Genomic DNA, 18,722 nt, shown 5'->3' with positions numbered 1-18,722 from the left:
ATAGTCAATTCTAAATAAATCGTTGAAACTTAGTGATTCTCATGTATAATTAACTGAAATTGAGTTATCTGGGACCAGTGATTTTTCCATCCTTCAGGGCTTTACAGAATGAACCATCGTTCTTGCCAGAAACTGCCATTACACAATATAGTAAGTATAGCTCTCAGGAAATGGACATAATCCCAGAGTCAGTTTTAAGGTTGTTGATGATGGTACTTCCTTTCAGCTGTAGTTTTGTAAGGAGAGACAAAAAAAAAGTTATATTCTACTCCAGATATTCCAATACACGTACCCTCTTCATTTAAGAAACTCCTCCTTGATCTTTTCAGCTTCCCCAGTGGTTTGTAAGTGGATTCACCATATCCTGAACACTTCCTACACAATGGCTTCAAACTAAATCAATACAAAAACATAACTAAACATCAATGAGAACCATATTAAAACAAACAATAAAGATGGGCCGAATGGCTGCCTCCTGTGCTTTGCCTATGATCTGCTCTAACTGGAACTGCTACAATTATATTCCAGGTGTAGATTAGATTAGCAACTCAATTAAAAATCTCCTTTTACAGTGTATTTGAAATAGTTACTCAATATTTAACTCTTTTCTATTGCAATTAAGTTTCCAGTTGCATCGATTTCCTGTGCCGCAGAAGGTCAACTATTACTGTGGAGAATGTGTTTGTCAAAAAGGTCTATTCTGGTAGTTCAAGAAATCCACCAAATAAAAAGTGTGACATCTACTATGCTGCGAAAAATAATTACGATTGTTCACAATGAATGTCAAATGCTGTACTTACATCTCTTTGACATCTTCAAAATTCCTGCCCATAGGCACGACATTTGGATACACATTCACAGGCTGTATATATGAAAGAAAATCCTTTATCTGAGTTGAGGGAGAGGTGGGGGGGGGGGGGGAGGAGAAGAGGAGGGAAGGTAGGATAGAGATAAAGAGCACGAGCCAGAGAGCGAGATAGAAAAAAAACAGCAAGTGAAAGAGAGAAAATGAGAGAGAGAGAAAAGAGAGAGAGAGAAAAAAAAAAGGTTTTAATATATGGAAATTTTTCTTCCAAATTTCTTTGCATCATTTAGTATTTCAAACAAGTCAACAGGTCTATTTCAAAGTTATACACACACATCTTTACGAAAATAATAAATACAATTCTCCACTGGACTCTTGGCAACAGATTTTCCTCTGCCATTCCATTGCATTGCATTTTGGGCAATTCTCTGGCAGGTGGGAGTGCAAAATCAGCTGGGGAACCATTCCGTCAGCTCACTGGCATCCCTGTAATTACCTGCTAGAAGTGATTGTGGCCACACAAAAATGGAAAGGCACAATATGAGACATGACGGGAATTGATACAATTAAGATTAAAGTTCCGTATGTAGAATTTCCCAGAAATTGAAGAAAAGCATTTACTTCAGATAATAATAATAATAATAATAATAAAAAAATCAGCTTTACCTCACTGAAGGATGAATGAAATGAGAAACATGCCCTGTACGAACTCTCTCCAGTTCTGAAATAATAAATACAAATCATAAGAGACTTCTGATTTTTTTTTCCCCAGCAGAACTGAATAGTCAATTTCAGTTATTGGAGTACTGGAGTTTAGAAGAATGAGAGGTGATCTCATTGAAACATATAAGATTCTGAGGGGGCTTGATAGGGTAGATGCTGAAAGGTAGTTTCCCCTGGCTGGAGAGTCTAGAGCTAGGGGGGCATAGTCTCAGGATAAGGGGTCAGCCATTCAAGATTGAGATGAGGAGGAATTTCTTCACTCAGAGGGTTGTGACTCTTCAGAATTCTCTACCCCAGAGGGCTGTGGATGCTCAGTCATTGAGTAAATTGAAATAGATAGATTTTTGGACATTAAGGGAATCGGGTGGGAAAGTGGAGTTGAGGTAGAAGATCAACCATGATCTTATTGAATGGCGGAGCAGGCTCGAGGGGCCATATAGCCTACTCCTGCTCCTGTTTCTTATGTTCTTATGTAAATGCTTCATTAGCACAAATTTATTCAACAAAACTCAAAAACATTCCATTTTTAGAAAGACTAATTTTTCATCTATACAAAATGAAGTGGTTTAATTACCAAACTTCATCATCTCAAACATATGAATGCTTAACATGACCAGCATCAATATCCATCATGCACATATTTCTTCACTAATCTGTTGCTTCATAAACAGTATCTTGTGATAGTCTGCACCTCAGATGCTTAATTACATGCTTTTAGATATTGCAAAGTATTTCCTTCCCAATAAGTTTGAAATATCCATATATTTTGTGTTTTGGATCTCCTCAGTTCATATACCATTCCTTGGCCAAGAGGATAAGATGATTATCTACTTCCATGCAAACCACCAAGACAAGTTTGATTTCTCCTGGACTATGGTTAGGGACATTTCTGATGTGTGGACAATCCAGTTAAATACCACTTAACAAGCTAAACTGCCCATTATTTTTGTGAAAATGTAATTTACTGCATGGTAAAAATATCCGTACGTTCCCATCCCAAGTCACGCATGATACAGACTGACAGGAACTGCTGTTCTAAGGATACAACACACGCAACACAAAGAAGGGTTCAAAGAGTTTACATACACATTCACGACTGCCCCATGATACCGAACTTCAAGTTCACCATATTCAGTTGGTATGATATCTTAACACTTATTTTCAAAACAATTTTTGATTAAAATTTATTGGCCAAAATGAATTATGGTTTAAAATTTATAATTTAATATCCTTTGTATAACAACACTTTTTAAAAAAAAAGGTGGTGTATGCACCTAAAGCATCGTTTCTCAACAAATTGCCTCAACACCTGTTTTATGTTACAGTACATTCCGGAAGTCAATTTCTTTATTTGTTACAGCTGATGCATGTATTTTTTCCCTCCTTTTCTTGAGGCCTACATACTTGACGTAGACTATAATGACTGTTTGAACAGATTTTGTTCAGCTGTTGTCCCAGGTGCATTATTGCGGGTTGAACATAGATCTGTCTGTACTAGAAAACGTAAGTTTTCAGAAAGAATATTTACAGCGGTTAATAGATTCTTTGGGAGAGCATCACAGATTAATGCACATCTTTAATTGTAGTCCAGCCATTGCAGTGTTACAGTGCTACAATTTTGCTAAAAAGAGCAGGGCACAAAATACTGAGATTAAAAAATACACACAAATACAGAAAATGTTGGTAATAAACAGCAGGCTGGTCAATGTGTGAAATGTAGTTTAACTTTACAGGTGCTTTCTTTTATGAAAACATAATTTCCCAATTCTGATAAAGCATCTCTCTCAAAATGTTAATCAATGTCTTTCTTTCAGATGCCAATTGACCTGATACACATTTTCAGCTATCTTTATTTTTGTTTCACTGTTCAAATTACTGCCTGGGCTGATGTTTACAGCTGAGTTTCATTCTACTTAGACAAAGGGTGAAAACTGGTCTGAGAAAGGGAAGAGAATCTCTTCCTAAAATCTATGGCCTCGCCCCACCTTAACTCTTCAACCTACCCAGCTCTATACTGCAGTCCCTGCGCTCAGTCTCTGTGCATTCCTGTACCTCCTCCCTCCGTCCCAACATTGATGGCAGAGCCTTTGACTGTTCCAGCCCAACTTTCTGGAATTCCCGTTCTAAATCCCTCTGCCTTGCTACTTCTACTTTTAAAAGTCTAGTCAAACCCTTTGAACCGTGCTTCTAGTCTGCTTGGTGACTATTTGCTTTTTCTCCTCAAACCTACGTTATGGGCGTTACATACATTGTTGTTGCTGAGTCATACCTGCTGGTGCAAACGGATAGCCTCTGCCTTGCTGAACCACTTGGACTGAAGACCTTGTGGATGAAAAAGTGGAGGAGTGTCGGGTCCCCAGGTGAATGCTGCAACTTAGAATGAGCTGATGTCTTTAAAAACAGAATAATTTTTTTTTGGTCTAAGAATGTTTTAAAAAAATTTAGTTGCCCTCCTCTGTATTCACTTCAAAACCAGAGTGTCCCTATTATAATAAGATGACTACAGGTGTACACAGCTCTAGGTGTTACTGAAAGCTCTATACTTGGTTTACTATTATTTCTGGGACTTAAATTCCACCCCTTTGACTATATACACATTATTCCTTGTGGAGACAATTTAAGATAATTGGCAAAAGAACCAGAGGTGAGATAAGGAGAATTTCTTTTACACAGCGAGTTGTTATGATCTGGAGTGCACTGCCTGAAAGGGTGGTGGAAGCAGATTCAATAATAACTTGAAGGGGAAAAATTTGCAGAGTTATGGGACTAATTGGATAGCTCTTTCAAAGAGCTGGCACAGGCACGATGGGCCGAATGGCCTCCTTCTATATGGGATGTGTCTTGCGTGCTCGAATTGCCCGAGATTACAAAATCACTATGCAGGACACTGTGAATTAGAACCCATGTCCTCACTTTCCATAGACATACCAATGCACTGCTACAACTGCTATTATTCCTGGGACTTAAATTCCACCCCTTTGACTATATACATTATTCCTTGTGGAGACAATTCAAGATAATTGGCAAAAGAATCAGAGGAGAGATAAGGAGAATTTCTTTTACGCAGCGAGTTGTTATGATCTGGAGTAAAGATTTGTTTTGTTAAAACACATTTTATGGGTTTTATGGCACCACTAGTGTAAAATGGATAAATATTTGAAGTAGGAGGAGGATACTGGGCTATGGGAGTGAGTGTGGCATTGGGATGAGTTTTGGATTGCTCTAGCAAAGAGCTGGCACAGACACAATGGGCGTCATTTTAGCACCCGCTAACGGGTGCGTTCCTGGCGGGGGGGCTCCGAAAATCGGAGAATCCCGGCGTGGTACCGGAGCCCGCCCCGAACCCGCGCACTTCTGGGTTCCCCGCTGACGCGCCGGCGTGCGCGCGCAGCCCCCGCTGGTGGGAATCCCGCAGGCAATTAAAGCCAGCGGGGTTCCACTTGAAGGTATTTATTTAGGTATTTCAGGTCATTAACTGACCTGATTAAGGGAATATGTGGGATTTTAGAGCAAACTGGGACTGTTTCCCACACTGGGGGAAACACTCCCAGGTCAAATGGACCTAACTGAAGATACTGTGAGTGATGAAGGCCAACATTAAAGGCTTGGCAGTATTTCTGAAATTGAGCAGCTGGGCTGTGCTTTGGAAAATGGGAGGATAAAGAATTGGAGAAGTGGAATGCAAAAATGCAGTCACACATAGGAAGAAGTGAACAACATCAATGCCATTAAAACTGGAGTGAGAACAGGTCAGAATAGGATTGGACAAAATAGCAATGGCCATAAAATTATGCTGTGAGAACACCAGCACACAAACACACAATACATTTGTAAGCAATTCCTTTACCTACTATTTTAATGAATTAATGCCTATGTTAAAATGGCAGAGACAAGAATTACACATGAATGTATTAAGCTAATCTTGCCTTTGTGGTTGGCTTACAACTTGCAGGATCTTGTATTAAGGTTCAGATGGGTGTTTGGAGCATCCAGATATGATTGATGCTTTTAGGCAGATTGTTAGGGTAGATTTTGGTCATGCAGTTTCACTTATTTAGGAAAGCACCTCTTGATTATTGAGCAATGGTTTAAGGATAGCAAATCGTTGAGAAACTGTTCCCATTGGCGGAAGGGTCAAGAACCAGAGGACATAGATTTAAGGTGATTGGCAAAAGAACCAAAGGTGACATGAGGAAAAACTTTTTTACACAGCGAGTGGTTAAAATCTGGAATGCACTACCCGAGGGAGTGGTGGAGACAGATTCAATCATGGCCTTCAAAAGCAAACTGGATAAGTACTTGAAAGGAAAAAGATCTGCAGGGCTACGGGGATAGGGCAGGGGAGCGGGACTAGCTGGATTGCTTTTGTGTAGAGCTGGCGTGAACTCGATGGGCCGAATGGCCTCCTTCCGTGCTGTAACCTTTCTATGATTCTATGTACCAATCAACTGGAGACTAACTGGCCTTCAGCTATTGTTCTAATGTTTAGCTGAAAGAAAGTGATGCCACTGATGTCCAAAACAGGTGCACTTCAGAGTTCAATAGTATTGAAAGTAAAGAAAGAAATTACATTTATACAGAGCCTTTCATATCTCTCAGGAGATGCCAAAACACTTCATAAGGAATAAAGAACTTTAAACTACAGTCATTGTCACTATGTAGGTGAACGTGGCAGCCATTTTACACACTGCAAAGCCTGAAAGTAGTAATGAGATGAATGACCAGTTAATCGATTTTTGGTGGTTTTGGTTAAGGGAAAAATGTTGGCCAAGATACTGAGTAAATGCCCTACTTTTCTTAGAATAATGCCAATGGATCTTTTAACATCCATTGGCATAGAAATACAGGGCCTCGGCATAAACATTTCATTCCGAAAGATAGCACTACTGGCAATGCAGCACTCCCTCTGTATTGCACAGAAGTGTCAGCCTTGTTTATGTGCTCAAGTCCTAGAGTGGAGCTTAAATCCCACAACCTTCTGAAGTATATACAAAATGTTCAAGTGTACCGGTTCGATATAGTGCCAATGCCAATAATTTATTGAGCAAAGAAGTTCTCTTCAACGAAGAGAATGCACCATTGATTTTTAGGGGTGCTAAAGTTGTGAAAATCGTTACTCCAGGTGGCTTGATAGTTATGATCTCAGACATATCGAGGATCATGACCTTCACCACATTGGGGGAATAGTACAGCCTGTATATTGGGTTTTGTGGTAGTTAAGATTATATCAGAGAGTGCTGTACGTGGTTAGAAATTGGCTCTGTAATTTATACCAAAACACTGTTAGCATTGTTTTTGTCATTTCAGTTTTACTGGGGTAAAAAATAACATTCTTTATTTCATTTTTAAATGCTGCTCTTCATGTGGCAAGTTCTAAATATAGTGAAGTTAGGTGTAAAGTTTGTACTATTAAGCCAATTTTAGAATTGTTTAAAAAAATTCCAGGAGTACTTTCAGTCACATACTGCGATAAAGACACTGCTTTCACTGTTCATTACTTTATAACTCCTGGTCAGGTTCTCTCCAGAAAAAAATATTTGCAGATTCAAAAGCTTTTCAGCTCTAAGCCAGCAAAATTCATATAACTCAACAACCCTTACAAAACCAAATTTAGGTTAATGTCACCATGGATACATTTTTGTTCATTTGTATATGCTATAATTTATCTTCAACTGTTTAGCAAAATAGTGCATCAGCCATAGTCAGTTCGATAGGGTTACTTCACTCACATAAGGAGACCTGTCAACTCACTACAGGCTAGTAGCAGTGAGTTTTCGGTAGTTAACCATGAAAATTAAATACTGACAATTTAGAATAAAGCTTACTATATCCCCTCTTTGAACCTGATAACGATCATCTCCTTCTACAGATCCTGCAGCACTTCAGTAAGTGGCAGAAAACTGACATGTTACCCCTTCCAAAGTTCCACCCCTTAAAAATATCAATTTTGACTGACCAAAGATGCATTTTAAAATACACCTTCATGATATTTACTAAAAAAACAAAACTGCAACAGATGTCAATGAGTGCTCATTAAATGCAGTAACATAAATGAAATTATAGGTCATATACACATGGCAGGAAATAAAGCAACCCACATCAAACTGGCTTAAAGTGACTCTAAATTGTCAACGTACTTAGCTGCTGTTTTGTCATCAAAAGAAATCTGGAATATTACTTTAAAGCACTTTGACAATTAACATTAGGATTAAAAAACTAGGATGACACCAAGACAATGCAGTATCATACACACTACAAATTCAACCACTGGTATTAAGGTGGGAAAAAGAAAGAAATGAGAAGCAGGGCAGGACTAAAAAGTTTGTGTGTGAATAATTCAATAGAAAAAAAATGGAACCACTGTATATACTATATTGGATTTGAAAGATTGAGGACAAGACTGTGCGATACAACCTTCATGTATATATGCAGATCATGTAATGCTGTTGTATGATGCTTTCTTACCTTACAATTACATTGGTCTTTTTTGTCCTTTCACCAAACCACATCGTAGAAGGTTTAATACTGATAATGCGTAGTGGTGTCCCATCTTTTGCTGTAATTCCACAAGGAAGTCTGTTTCCACGAATAAAATCCTCATCCTTTATGAAAACATCAATTGAAAATATACAGGTTTAAAAAGAAATCTGGAATATTACTTTAAAGTATTTCAACAATTAACATTAAGGATTAAAAAACTAGGATGACACCAAGGAAAGACAATGCAGTACCATACACACTACAACATGTACTTACAAATCAGTACATGCATTAAATCTGGTTTGCTGCAATATGTTAACAAGTAAAACCTGTGGAAATAACAGTACCCTGGGATGTCGGCATGCATGAACCTGCGTTGTTCTGTCTGTGGTGACATGATGCAGAATTTCTGGCATATTATTAAACATGTCCAGCTTGTTAAGGTGGACCTGAAGATACAAAAAAAAATTCATACAAGAAAATACAGGTGCTATCCATTTTTCATGAGGCAAACTAAAAGTATGAGGCATTATATAAAAGTCACTAAAGTTAATTTTCCTCTTCCTTCCCTCACCCTGCCTTACATGATGTCCAGCTGAGGGAGGAGACAGATAAACTGCACTTTACATTGTGACTGGCTGCTCCTAGGTGGATGAACCACACAGGCTGAAGCCCTAATTTCCCAAACTTCACCTCTACTTAGCATCTTGTATCAGGCAGGGTAGATTTTTCCATTTGCTTTTCCATTATGTTCAATGGGAGAAGCAGTGGAAATACATTCATTTCAGACAAAAAAAAAACTGACATTTAGTTTTGGGAAATTCACAGATCATCAAGAACCTCACTGAACTCGGTTCCAAGCACAAAATCTACTTTCATCCTTAGCCCTAAAATGCAGTAATCCATGACTCTTACATTTGACAGTGAACAAATTGCACAAAACTTCCGTCACCTACCTTAAGGCCGAATTCTTCACTGAGGTTAGTGAAGAGGTACTCATATCCATAGGCTGCTTTACAGTTTAACCACACCACGTGGTAAGAACTGAGTGTGATCCAGCTTCTTACTAACTCCAATATCCCATTTAGACACTCTTCCTGAGGACAGCAAGGCACAAAACAAAGTAATAAAAGCCAGACTGGTTTTCGGTCACTTAGAATCATAAGTTGCATTGACTCCAACTTTACAGAAGTTTTGTAGAACTGTTAAATCAGCTAAGTAGGTGGAGATGTGCAAAAACAAAGCTTACTAGGGCAATGTCCCAAATTAGAGTCCTGACTTAAACTGCAAATTGATCAGTTTCAGTACAATGCTTAGACCAGAGCTCCAGAAAGCAGTGGCACTTCATGGTGTGATGGGGGAAGATACTGTCCTTTTACCAGTAGGAGCAGGATTCAAATCAGACACCGACTCATAGGACAGAAAGGCACTTTAACATGTGCAATCCTGGGGCAGCAGCACTGGGACAGAGCTGTGACCTCCATGTGCTACTCTCCTGTGTAATTCTCAATGGTGCCACCACTCCTTTCAAAAATGACTTACCATTAAAAGGCAAGTGAAAACCAATGGCGACTTGTGGGACTCACATTGTCTCTAATGCAGTCGTGTTCCCACAGGTTGCCAACTTTATAGTAAAGATGCTGTCGATAGCGGGAGAATTGTGCATCCGCCATCAAGGGCACTCGCTCACTGTAAAAGTGCCTACAGTCTTCACTCTACTGGCTGCAAGAATCCTATATGAAATGAGTTTCAACATCAAGTATCTTTGTAGTGATATAAAGGTAACTGTCTGCTGAATACCTCGATTAGTCAGCAGGTCATCTCCAGTCCTGGTAATTCTGTTAGACTGGAGAGGTTAGAACACTATGAAAGAGGAAATCAAAACACTTTCAACACAGGCTGTTAGTAACAAAAAAATATTGAACCTTAATGACTACAATCATGTGTCACTGTTAAATAAGTAGGATTTTTTTCTATTCTAAAGTTGCTTTTATATTGCAAGCCAGGTCTTGGGAGATTGAGTTATCAGCACTGCTCTCCTTCATTTAAAAGCATAAGAACATGAGAAATAGGAGCAGGAGTAGGTCATATGGCCCCTCGAGCCTGCTCCGCCATTCAATAAGATCATGGCTGATCTTCTACCTCAGCTCCACTTTCCCACCCGATCCCCATATCCCTTGATTCCCCTAGAGTCCAAAAATCTATCGAACTCAGCCGTGAATATACTCAATGACTCAGCATCCAAAGCCCTTTGGGGTAGAGAATTTCAAAGATTCACAACCTTGAGTGAAGAAATTCTTCCTCATCTCAGTCTTATATGGCCAACCCCTTATCCTGAGGCTCTGCCCCCTAATTCTAGGCTTTCCAGCCAGGGGAAACAACCTCTCAGCATCTACCCTGCCAAGCCCCCTCAGAATTTTATATGTTTCAATGAGATCACCTCTTATTCTTCCAAACTGCAGAGAATTTGGGCCATTTTACACAATCTATCATAGGACAACCCTCTCATCCCAGGAATCAATCTAGTGAACCTTCATTGGACCGCCTCTAATGCAAGTATATCCTTCCTTGGATAAGGAGTCCAAAGCTGTATACAGTACTCCAGGTGAGGTCTCACCAAAGCCCTGTACAACTATAGCAAGACTTTCTGACTCTTGCACGCCAACCCTCTTGCAATAAAGGCCAACATTCCATTTGCCTTCCCAATTGCTTGCTGTACCTGCATGTTAACTTTCTGTGTTTCATGTACAAGGACACCCAAATCCCTCTGAACATCAACATTTAATAGTTTCTCACCATTTAAAAAATATTTTGCTTTTCTGTTCTTCCTACCAAAGTGAATAACCTCACATTTCCCCACATTATACTCCATCTGCCATCTTCTTGCCCATTCACTTAACTTGTCTATATCCCTTTGCAGGCTCTTTGTGTCCTCCTCACAGCTTACTTTCCCATATACCTTTGTGGCGTCAAGCAAACTTGGATACACTCGGTCCCTTCATCTAAGTCATTAATATAGATTGTAAATAGTTAAGGCCCAAGCACCGATCCTTGCGGCACCCCACTAGTTACAGCCTGCAAACCTGAAAATGACCCGTTTATCCCTACCTTTCTAAAGTACAGCTTGTCTGCGTGCAAACATGATGCACTGGGAGACCAACAATTCCACGTGTATGTAGAGTGGTCATGACATTTTGGCCAGTCAGGTGTAGTGATATCATGACCAAAGCATGCTGCTGTTTACTGGCCCCAGGAAAAACAACAGCACTCAGGAAGACCTGGTGAAAAACAGATCTTGCTGGCAAGTGATCTTATAAAACAAACCTGGTTAATGTATTTTGGCATGGATGTTGGCTAAACAGGACTCACTACAAGGGCAGATGGCTGAAAGTCAATATAAAAACAGGTTAATGCACTATGGCTCTTACAGGTCTGATTTAAAAATGCTGCAAAATTGGTCTTAATTAGAATTAAACAAACTGATCTGGTTGTAAAGCCAATGTAGTATATGGTATGGACATATTGCATTACAACACACGTTAAACACTCACATAACTCACTGGGTAAGCAGATTTAAGATAGTACAACATGAAAAGTGAAATTGTTGGCACAATCCAGTGAAAATATTAATCTTCTGAAATATTTACCCTGCTTGGGATTTGGTAGAATCTAGGATCACAAAATGTTGTGTCTAAGTAAACACTCAGAATATCTTTGACCCTGTAACAGAACAATGAAGTACTGTTCAATTATACAAGAAAAACTTGCACATGTACACATACATAATGCAAAATGTTCCCCATTCTCACTTCAAGGTTCCCCACAACATTCACTGACTGCAAGGATAGAGCAGGGAACTGTAACTCGGCACTGCAAATGCTATTTTGCAAACAGCATCCAGGAGGAATGTGAGCAGAGTCCAGTGCCTAAACTTCTAACTTATCATCCATTCAACTCAAGATACAACCTTTGCCAACACTTGCTGCCTTTCTCAACCGAGATCTTAATCATGCAATAATATAGCACCTTCAATGTAGAAAAACATCCCACGGCTCTTCAAAAAGGCATGAGGAAAACAGACAGCGAGCCAAAGGAGGGGAAACCAAATGTTTGGTTAAATAGTTGAATTTTATGGAGGGTTTTAAAAAAAAAGTGGGAGATAGAAGAGTTTAGGGCAAGAATTCCAGCGAGTGGGACCTAAGCAGCTGAATGTACAGCCACCAATAGTGGGGTGAGGAAGGGGTGAATGATTAAAGTTAGAAACTCATCACTGGAAGAATTGGCACAAGCTTCATCAACAAACAGTTGCTTTATTGAATATTTTGTCAATTGTACTTTGGTGGTTGATCTAAAAATGTTACTATCAGTCTCATTTTTAAAAAATTCTTCTGGTAAAGGGGATCCAATTATTGAAAAATTTAACGTCAAGATAGCTATTGCAAAAAATATTGTTTTATTATGACATTAACAATAGTTAAACAAAGAATCCCTGAAAAATACTTTGTAAACAAAAAAAAAACCTTTCAATTTAAAAAAATGAGACAGTCCTCCATTGGTTCAGTGCATTGTTGCACTAAGCCACTCAGACCAGGGAGCTCTCAGAGGTTCGATGCTTGGTCTCTGAGTTACTGATCTCAGCGACATCAACCATGGGAGTGTTACAATTAAAATCTGCCACCCTTTCGATCCAATGACCTGTGCTGGAAAGTGCAGGTATGGCTCCTAAACCAATGTTATACTGTGTTAGGCAGTATAATCTAAATGGTACTATTTTGAGGAGGATGCAAGAGCAGAGGGACCTGGGAGTGCATATTCACAAATCTTTGAAGGTGGCAGGACAAGCTGATAAGGTGGTTAAGAAACTTATGGGATATTTGGCTTTGTAAATAGGGACATTGAATACAAAAACAAAGTAGTCATGCTAAACCTTTACAAATCACTGGTTAGACCTCAGCTGGAGTAATGTATACAATTCTGGGCACCACACTTTAGGAAGGATGTCAAGGCCTTGGAGAGGGTGCACAGGAGGTTTACCAGGATGATATGAGGGATGAGGGACTTGTTATATGGAGAGATTGGAGAAGCTGGGATTGTTCTCTTTACAGCAGAGAAGGTTAAGGGATGACCTAATAGAGGTATTCAAAATTATGAGGGGTTTTGACAGAGCAAGTAGGCAGAAACTGTTTCCTCTGACAAGTGGGTCGGTAACCAGAGGTCATAGATTTAAATTATTGGCAAAAGAACTAGAGGGGAAATGAGGAGAAATTTTTCACAGAGGGTTAATAAGATCTGGAACCTGGAAGGGAGGTGGAATCAGATTCCACAGGAACTTTCAAAAGGACATGTACTTGAAGAGGACTAATTTTCAGAGTTATGTGGAAAAAGCTGGGGTTTGGGAATAAATTGGACAGCTCTTTCAAAGAGTCGGCACAGGGACGACGGGCCAAATGGCCTTGTTCTGTGCTGTAAGACTCTATGATTCCATTGACACTGGCACCTGACATACATATCTGATGCAGCCTGTAACTTGCCAGATTTGCCAAGGCTGGCAGACAGGAAGTCCTGTTATGTGTTTTATTTTTGAAAATGAGAGTCTTCCTGACCACAGCCTCAGTGAATCTGGCAACTTCATTTTGGTGCTCCTACAGGTTGCGAGAGACCTGCGTATCAGAAGGTGACAGCACTAATGCAATGTAAAAATGGGACTGCATTTCCAAGTATTCTAGCCAGCAGTAAACAATTTATCCAAACAAGCTCATCAATCAAACTGCACCTTTAAGAATACCCAAAAATTACAAATCATTTCCACTGTTAGTCTGCTCCCTATGCCTACCAAATTCAAATGCCAAAAGAGGTTAAGGATTGGTTGTCTTGTTGATTTTTCACTTATGGTACATCACTAACTCTGTACATCCATTCATCACATTTATGTGGCAAAATCTTGAGATGTCACAGTTTGATTTGTCAATCAGGTAAATAAATTCAATGTTTTACCTGCCACCCGAATGCAATAGCTCCATACGGGCAGCCTCCCCCTTTGCCATTCTGAAATCTCCAGTATACAATACTGTGCCACCTACGCCTTCAAACAAGAACCTGCAACAGTAAGAGCAGCGAGTTCAATTTCATCTCATGCCGTACCAAAAACTTTAAAATTTCAAATAAATGCAGTTGAGAAAAGCAAGCTGTAAATACAAGTACAATTGCCATATTTTATAAAACTGAATGTACTCGAAACAGAATTCTAGAAAGTTACAATATTATTAACTGCTCAACAAAATACCCTTGTTCCCAAGATCAGGACTGAATAACAGAGGAGTAATGAGAGAAGTATGGAGTCAGGCCCACCAAACCTCGACAGGGGAGAGTGAATTTACATTCAAACACAAAGTAGTTCACTCATCAAACTCTAATCCTTCGAGACACAAATGCTTGTGGGGCTGCTGCCAGATCAGCACGGTATTGCACACTCTACCTGGATTCAACCATTTTGAACAGCAATTTGTGAGGTCACAAAATCTGCTTTCACAATCCCCACAAACACAGCCTATACCCAACAAGCCCGCTCAACAGAGAGTTAAGTGTCCCTACCATCAGCACAGCACACAGACTGACCCAACTCTCCTTGCTGGTGGCACCAGGGTGCATACTCTTCCAACAGCCTGTTGTAGCAAAGCATAGCACTCTCTCTAAACTTAGAATCATAGATATCTCAGTACTGAAGGAGATCAGTTGACCCATCGTGCCTATGCCATGCCAGCTCCACATCCAAGCTGTCTGGTCTAGTCTAATCCCATTCCTCCACTCTTTCCTTCATGAAAGGCTCCTTCTGAACAGTTAATTGTTTTTCTTTTTCAGATGTCAATCTGGTATGAGTTTCCAGTTTTTAATTCCTATCACTGCTCACGTGGACACATGTAACTTTACAAAAATCTGTTCTCTAACATATATGCACATTACTGTCCAGGGCACATTAAGTAAAGCCACTGCATAAAGATAACAATACCTACATAACTGATCCAGGGCAGTGTCCCGCAGGTAAAAGTGTAACTACTATATCTTCTTTCTATTTAAAAAAAAGTCATGAAGTTATGCACACAAAATAATCAAAGGCATTTGTTGTTAAAATATCAACTAAAGCTATTCCTACAGGTAAATATAAAACAGGTGTCGCAAAGGATTTGTTTCTATGAATGGCTTAACACAATCAGCACTATTGAAATTACATTGCACAGTTGCAAAGCTTTATTTTGCTTTTCTAAGGGGGTTTTATTCCTTCACAGCAATCAACAAACTGAATGGTTAAAGTACTTGGAGGGAAAAAGGAGCTAAAGGTTGGATCTGCCACCACTGTAATCAATGGTCACTCAGTGCTGTGATTAAGATTTCCACTCAAGATAAATTGATCATTTAAAAACCATACAATTCAGTTGATAAAGTAAAATTTCATAGAGTAACACATTGTTTGGGCACTCGCAGAGTTCGCAATATTATTAGTCTGGCCACCGGGAAAACAGTGACAGCGATCGCAAGCCATGTGAAATTACAATACTTTAACACTGAGACACGCAGAAAAAAACGATTGGGCTGGGAGTGGAGAGAGAAAAAAAATGAAAAATCATCCAGAGTTCCTATTCCTCATCACTATCCAGTAACCCCAATTGTGAAGCACACACTTTCCAGGATCATGGATGTCAGCCGAACCCATGATCAAGCTCAGCTACAATGTCCCCACGGTCGAATACCCTGCCAATACTATCCGTCTGGATCCCCAAATAAAGAATTGCCATTTGATGATGCACACAGTTAATGGCCATACTCAAGCAAGAATGAGCACTTTCAGGAGAGGAGAGGGAAAAAAAAAAAAGAGGGGGAAAAAAATTAAACATTTTCACAACATAGTGACCATTACTGGAGTACAGTTAACTTTGAATACAGGCCAAAAAGTAAATGCTGTACATTAAGGTGCCAAGGCACCATGCTACAGGCTGTGGGTTCCTGATTATGATTCCTTTCCTGATTGGGGTGCAGAGTCACTGAGCAGAGGCCAGACCCTTTCCGTACATGGGAAACAAAAAACAAACAACATACAAAAAGCCAGTTATCTCAGGATGCCTTTGCTAGTAGTTCACAATAGCATTGGCAGTGAGCAAGGACCATATGTCCAACTTGTCCTCTCAGCTGGGGAAGTTTGCACAATAAGTAAAATTGTTAAAGGAGGATTACCAAAGTATAAAAATGCAGATTTTCTTCACAAAACTTTTGTAACTAGAGGTTGTGATGGGAGCCAAGCACTTTACATTTTTGATGCTTCAACTTTTTCTTGCAATTTAAAAATTTCCAGATATACATAGTACGACTTTGAGTAAAGAAATACATATTTGGCCGATGTACACGGATAGAGTATTTATTTCTATATCTGACCCTTAATGAAGATTAGAGAGAGGACTTTGTGTGTCTACCTCACCAGTTGCCTCATCAACTAAGGAAATTTGTGTTGGAGTTTCAACTTCAATGGCAGTCTGCAAAACACAAACATGTCCTTATTTTCTTTAAGTAGTTCAAACTGAACCTTAATCAATACAAAACAGAAACATATAACCTCTATTTCATAAAATGTACACTACTGGATAGTAAATATACACCAAGCTTGTTATACCATTCAGGATAAATAATACTTCAGGACAACTTACAGGGATGCATCAGTTAAAGACACTACTCTTACATCTCTGGGGTCTGGGTTCAAATTCAGCCCACAAGATGGCCAGTGTGAAATAAACTTCAGCACTCTCAATTCAGTTTCTAACTGGCATGTGCCCACAGCAAAAAACTGCCCCTAAATCAGCACTAATTGGGAACCTCACTCAGAGATTGGTAGGGGGAAAGGGAAGATATCACATTCGTGCAGTAGGAGTGCTCTTTTGCGATTGGGGCAGGGTCAATGCTTGATCCTGACATTCCCAGCACAAATGTCTCCTCACTTTGATGTGAAAAAAACAACTTACTGGTCACACCCACGGAAGAAAATCTTAGAGGGCTTGACAGGGTAGATGCTGAGAGGTTGTTTCCCTTGGCTGGAGAGCCGAGAACTAGAGGATATAGTCTCAGGATAAGGGGTCAGCCATTTAAGACTGAGATGAGGAAAAATTTCTTCACTCAATTGTGAATCTTTGGAATTCTCTACTCCAGAGTGCTGCGGATGCTCAGTCGTTGAGTATATTCAAGACTGTGATCGATAGATTTTTGGACTATCCCCATATCCCTTAGAGTGGGAAAGAGGAGGTGAGGTAGAAGATCAGCCATGATCTTATTGAATGGCGGAGGAGGCTCGAGGGGCAGTATGGCCTCCTCCTATTTCTTATGTTCTTAAGTAATGGTTGGAGATATAATTTATGGGACAAACTAGGCAGTATCCCATTACCGCCCAGAGTGTAATTAACCGGTCTGTGCTGAGTCGATTTCAGCTGAAATGTGTAGCAGGGCAAAACAACTGGCTTCAACATCCCAGGTTAGGAAGTGGGGTGTGTAGAGGGGGGGGGAAAAGAGAAGAAACAGAACAGCCAGCGTTCCGACTCGTGATCGTTATTCAACGGTTCTTCCTAGAAAAGCTAATGCTAGTGTGTCTGTAGTGGGGACAGAACTAGGCTTAACTATGATACACAGTACAATCAAACAGTCTAACACACAGTCTAACATCACAAATAAAGAATGACCACTTGGTGTGGACTGTTGGTGGCCAATGCCCAATACCTTCAGAAAAGGAGGCGAGAAAATTGGAGGTACAAAGATTTATACACAAGGAACTTACCATATAATTCTCCCAGAATTTGTACCTGCTACTTGTTAGTAGAATCTCCTTTGTGCCTGGGGAACAATAAAGCCTCAGCTTCAAACTGTAATGAAGGGGAAAAGATAATTAGTTGTTCAGCAGCATAAAACAGGTTAACGGAAAATGTTGGCAGTCTTCAGCTTCAGCACCAAGTGCTAGCAAGTTACAGGGGCATTACAGCACAGCCTGATGCTGTCCTTGCCCAACGACCACACAAGTGCACTGCCAGCAGGAGTCACTAGATAGCATCAGGAGAAAGCCTGGCCGACTTTGTGCTCTCTAATCCGGGGCACTGAGTTCAGCCGTGGCTCAGTGCTTAGCACTCTTGCCTCTGCGTCAGAAGATTGTGGATTCAAGTCCCACTCCAGAGACTCCAGAGCACAAAATCCAGACTGACACTTTAGTCCAGTACTGAGGGAGTGCTGCACTGTCAGAGGTGCTGTCCTTCGGATGGGACATTAAACTGAGGTCCCATCTGCTCTCTCAGTTGGACTTAAAAGATCCCATGGCACTATTTCAAAAACGAGCAGGGGAGTTCTTCTCGGTGTCCTGGCCCAATATTTATCCCCCAACCAATATCATTAAAACAGATAACCTGGTCATTATCATTTTGCTGTGTGCAGATTGGCTGCGGCATTTCCTACATTACAACAGTAACTACACTTCAAAAGGTTGTAAAGCACTTTGGGATGTCCTGAGGTCGTGAAAGGTGTTATATAAATGCAAGTCTTTCTTTCTTTCTTTCTTTCAATTATAGTGCCCTTTACCCCTACCCGGTTGGGTAGGCTGTTTCTAGTGGGGTTCCGCAGGGCTCAGTACTAGGTCACTTGCTTTTTGTGATATATATTAATAATTTGGACTTAAATGTAGGCGGCACAATTAAGA

At 40.0% G+C, this 18,722-nt stretch overlaps 1 protein-coding gene across 3 annotated transcripts in view; it reads right to left on the bottom strand.

Moving 5' to 3' along the window:
• The window catches only part of dclre1c (DNA cross-link repair 1C, PSO2 homolog (S. cerevisiae)), a 31,542-nt gene that overhangs the window by 6,498 nt on the left and 6,322 nt on the right, over positions 1 to 18,722 (bottom strand). For 2 of the 3 annotated variants that reach the window (XM_068005033.1, XM_068005034.1), the window contains exons 3-13: positions 17,817 to 17,901; positions 16,471 to 16,530; positions 15,019 to 15,074; positions 14,003 to 14,104; positions 11,656 to 11,728; positions 8,965 to 9,105; positions 8,356 to 8,457; positions 7,994 to 8,130; positions 1,472 to 1,526; positions 801 to 889; positions 293 to 393 (exon numbers count right to left, since the gene is read on the bottom strand). In XM_068005033.1, the coding sequence (XP_067861134.1) occupies positions 293 to 393; positions 801 to 889; positions 1,472 to 1,526; positions 7,994 to 8,130; positions 8,356 to 8,457; positions 8,965 to 9,105; positions 11,656 to 11,728; positions 14,003 to 14,104; positions 15,019 to 15,074; positions 16,471 to 16,530; positions 17,817 to 17,901 (1,001 nt within the window). The other variant, XM_068005035.1, reaches the window with a different exon arrangement.

The sequence above is a fragment of the Heptranchias perlo genome, chromosome 24 (genome assembly GCF_035084215.1).
Source record: "Heptranchias perlo isolate sHepPer1 chromosome 24, sHepPer1.hap1, whole genome shotgun sequence".
NCBI lineage: Eukaryota > Metazoa > Chordata > Chondrichthyes > Hexanchiformes > Hexanchidae > Heptranchias > Heptranchias perlo.
This window is presented reverse-complemented; position numbering and strand designations above follow the sequence as displayed.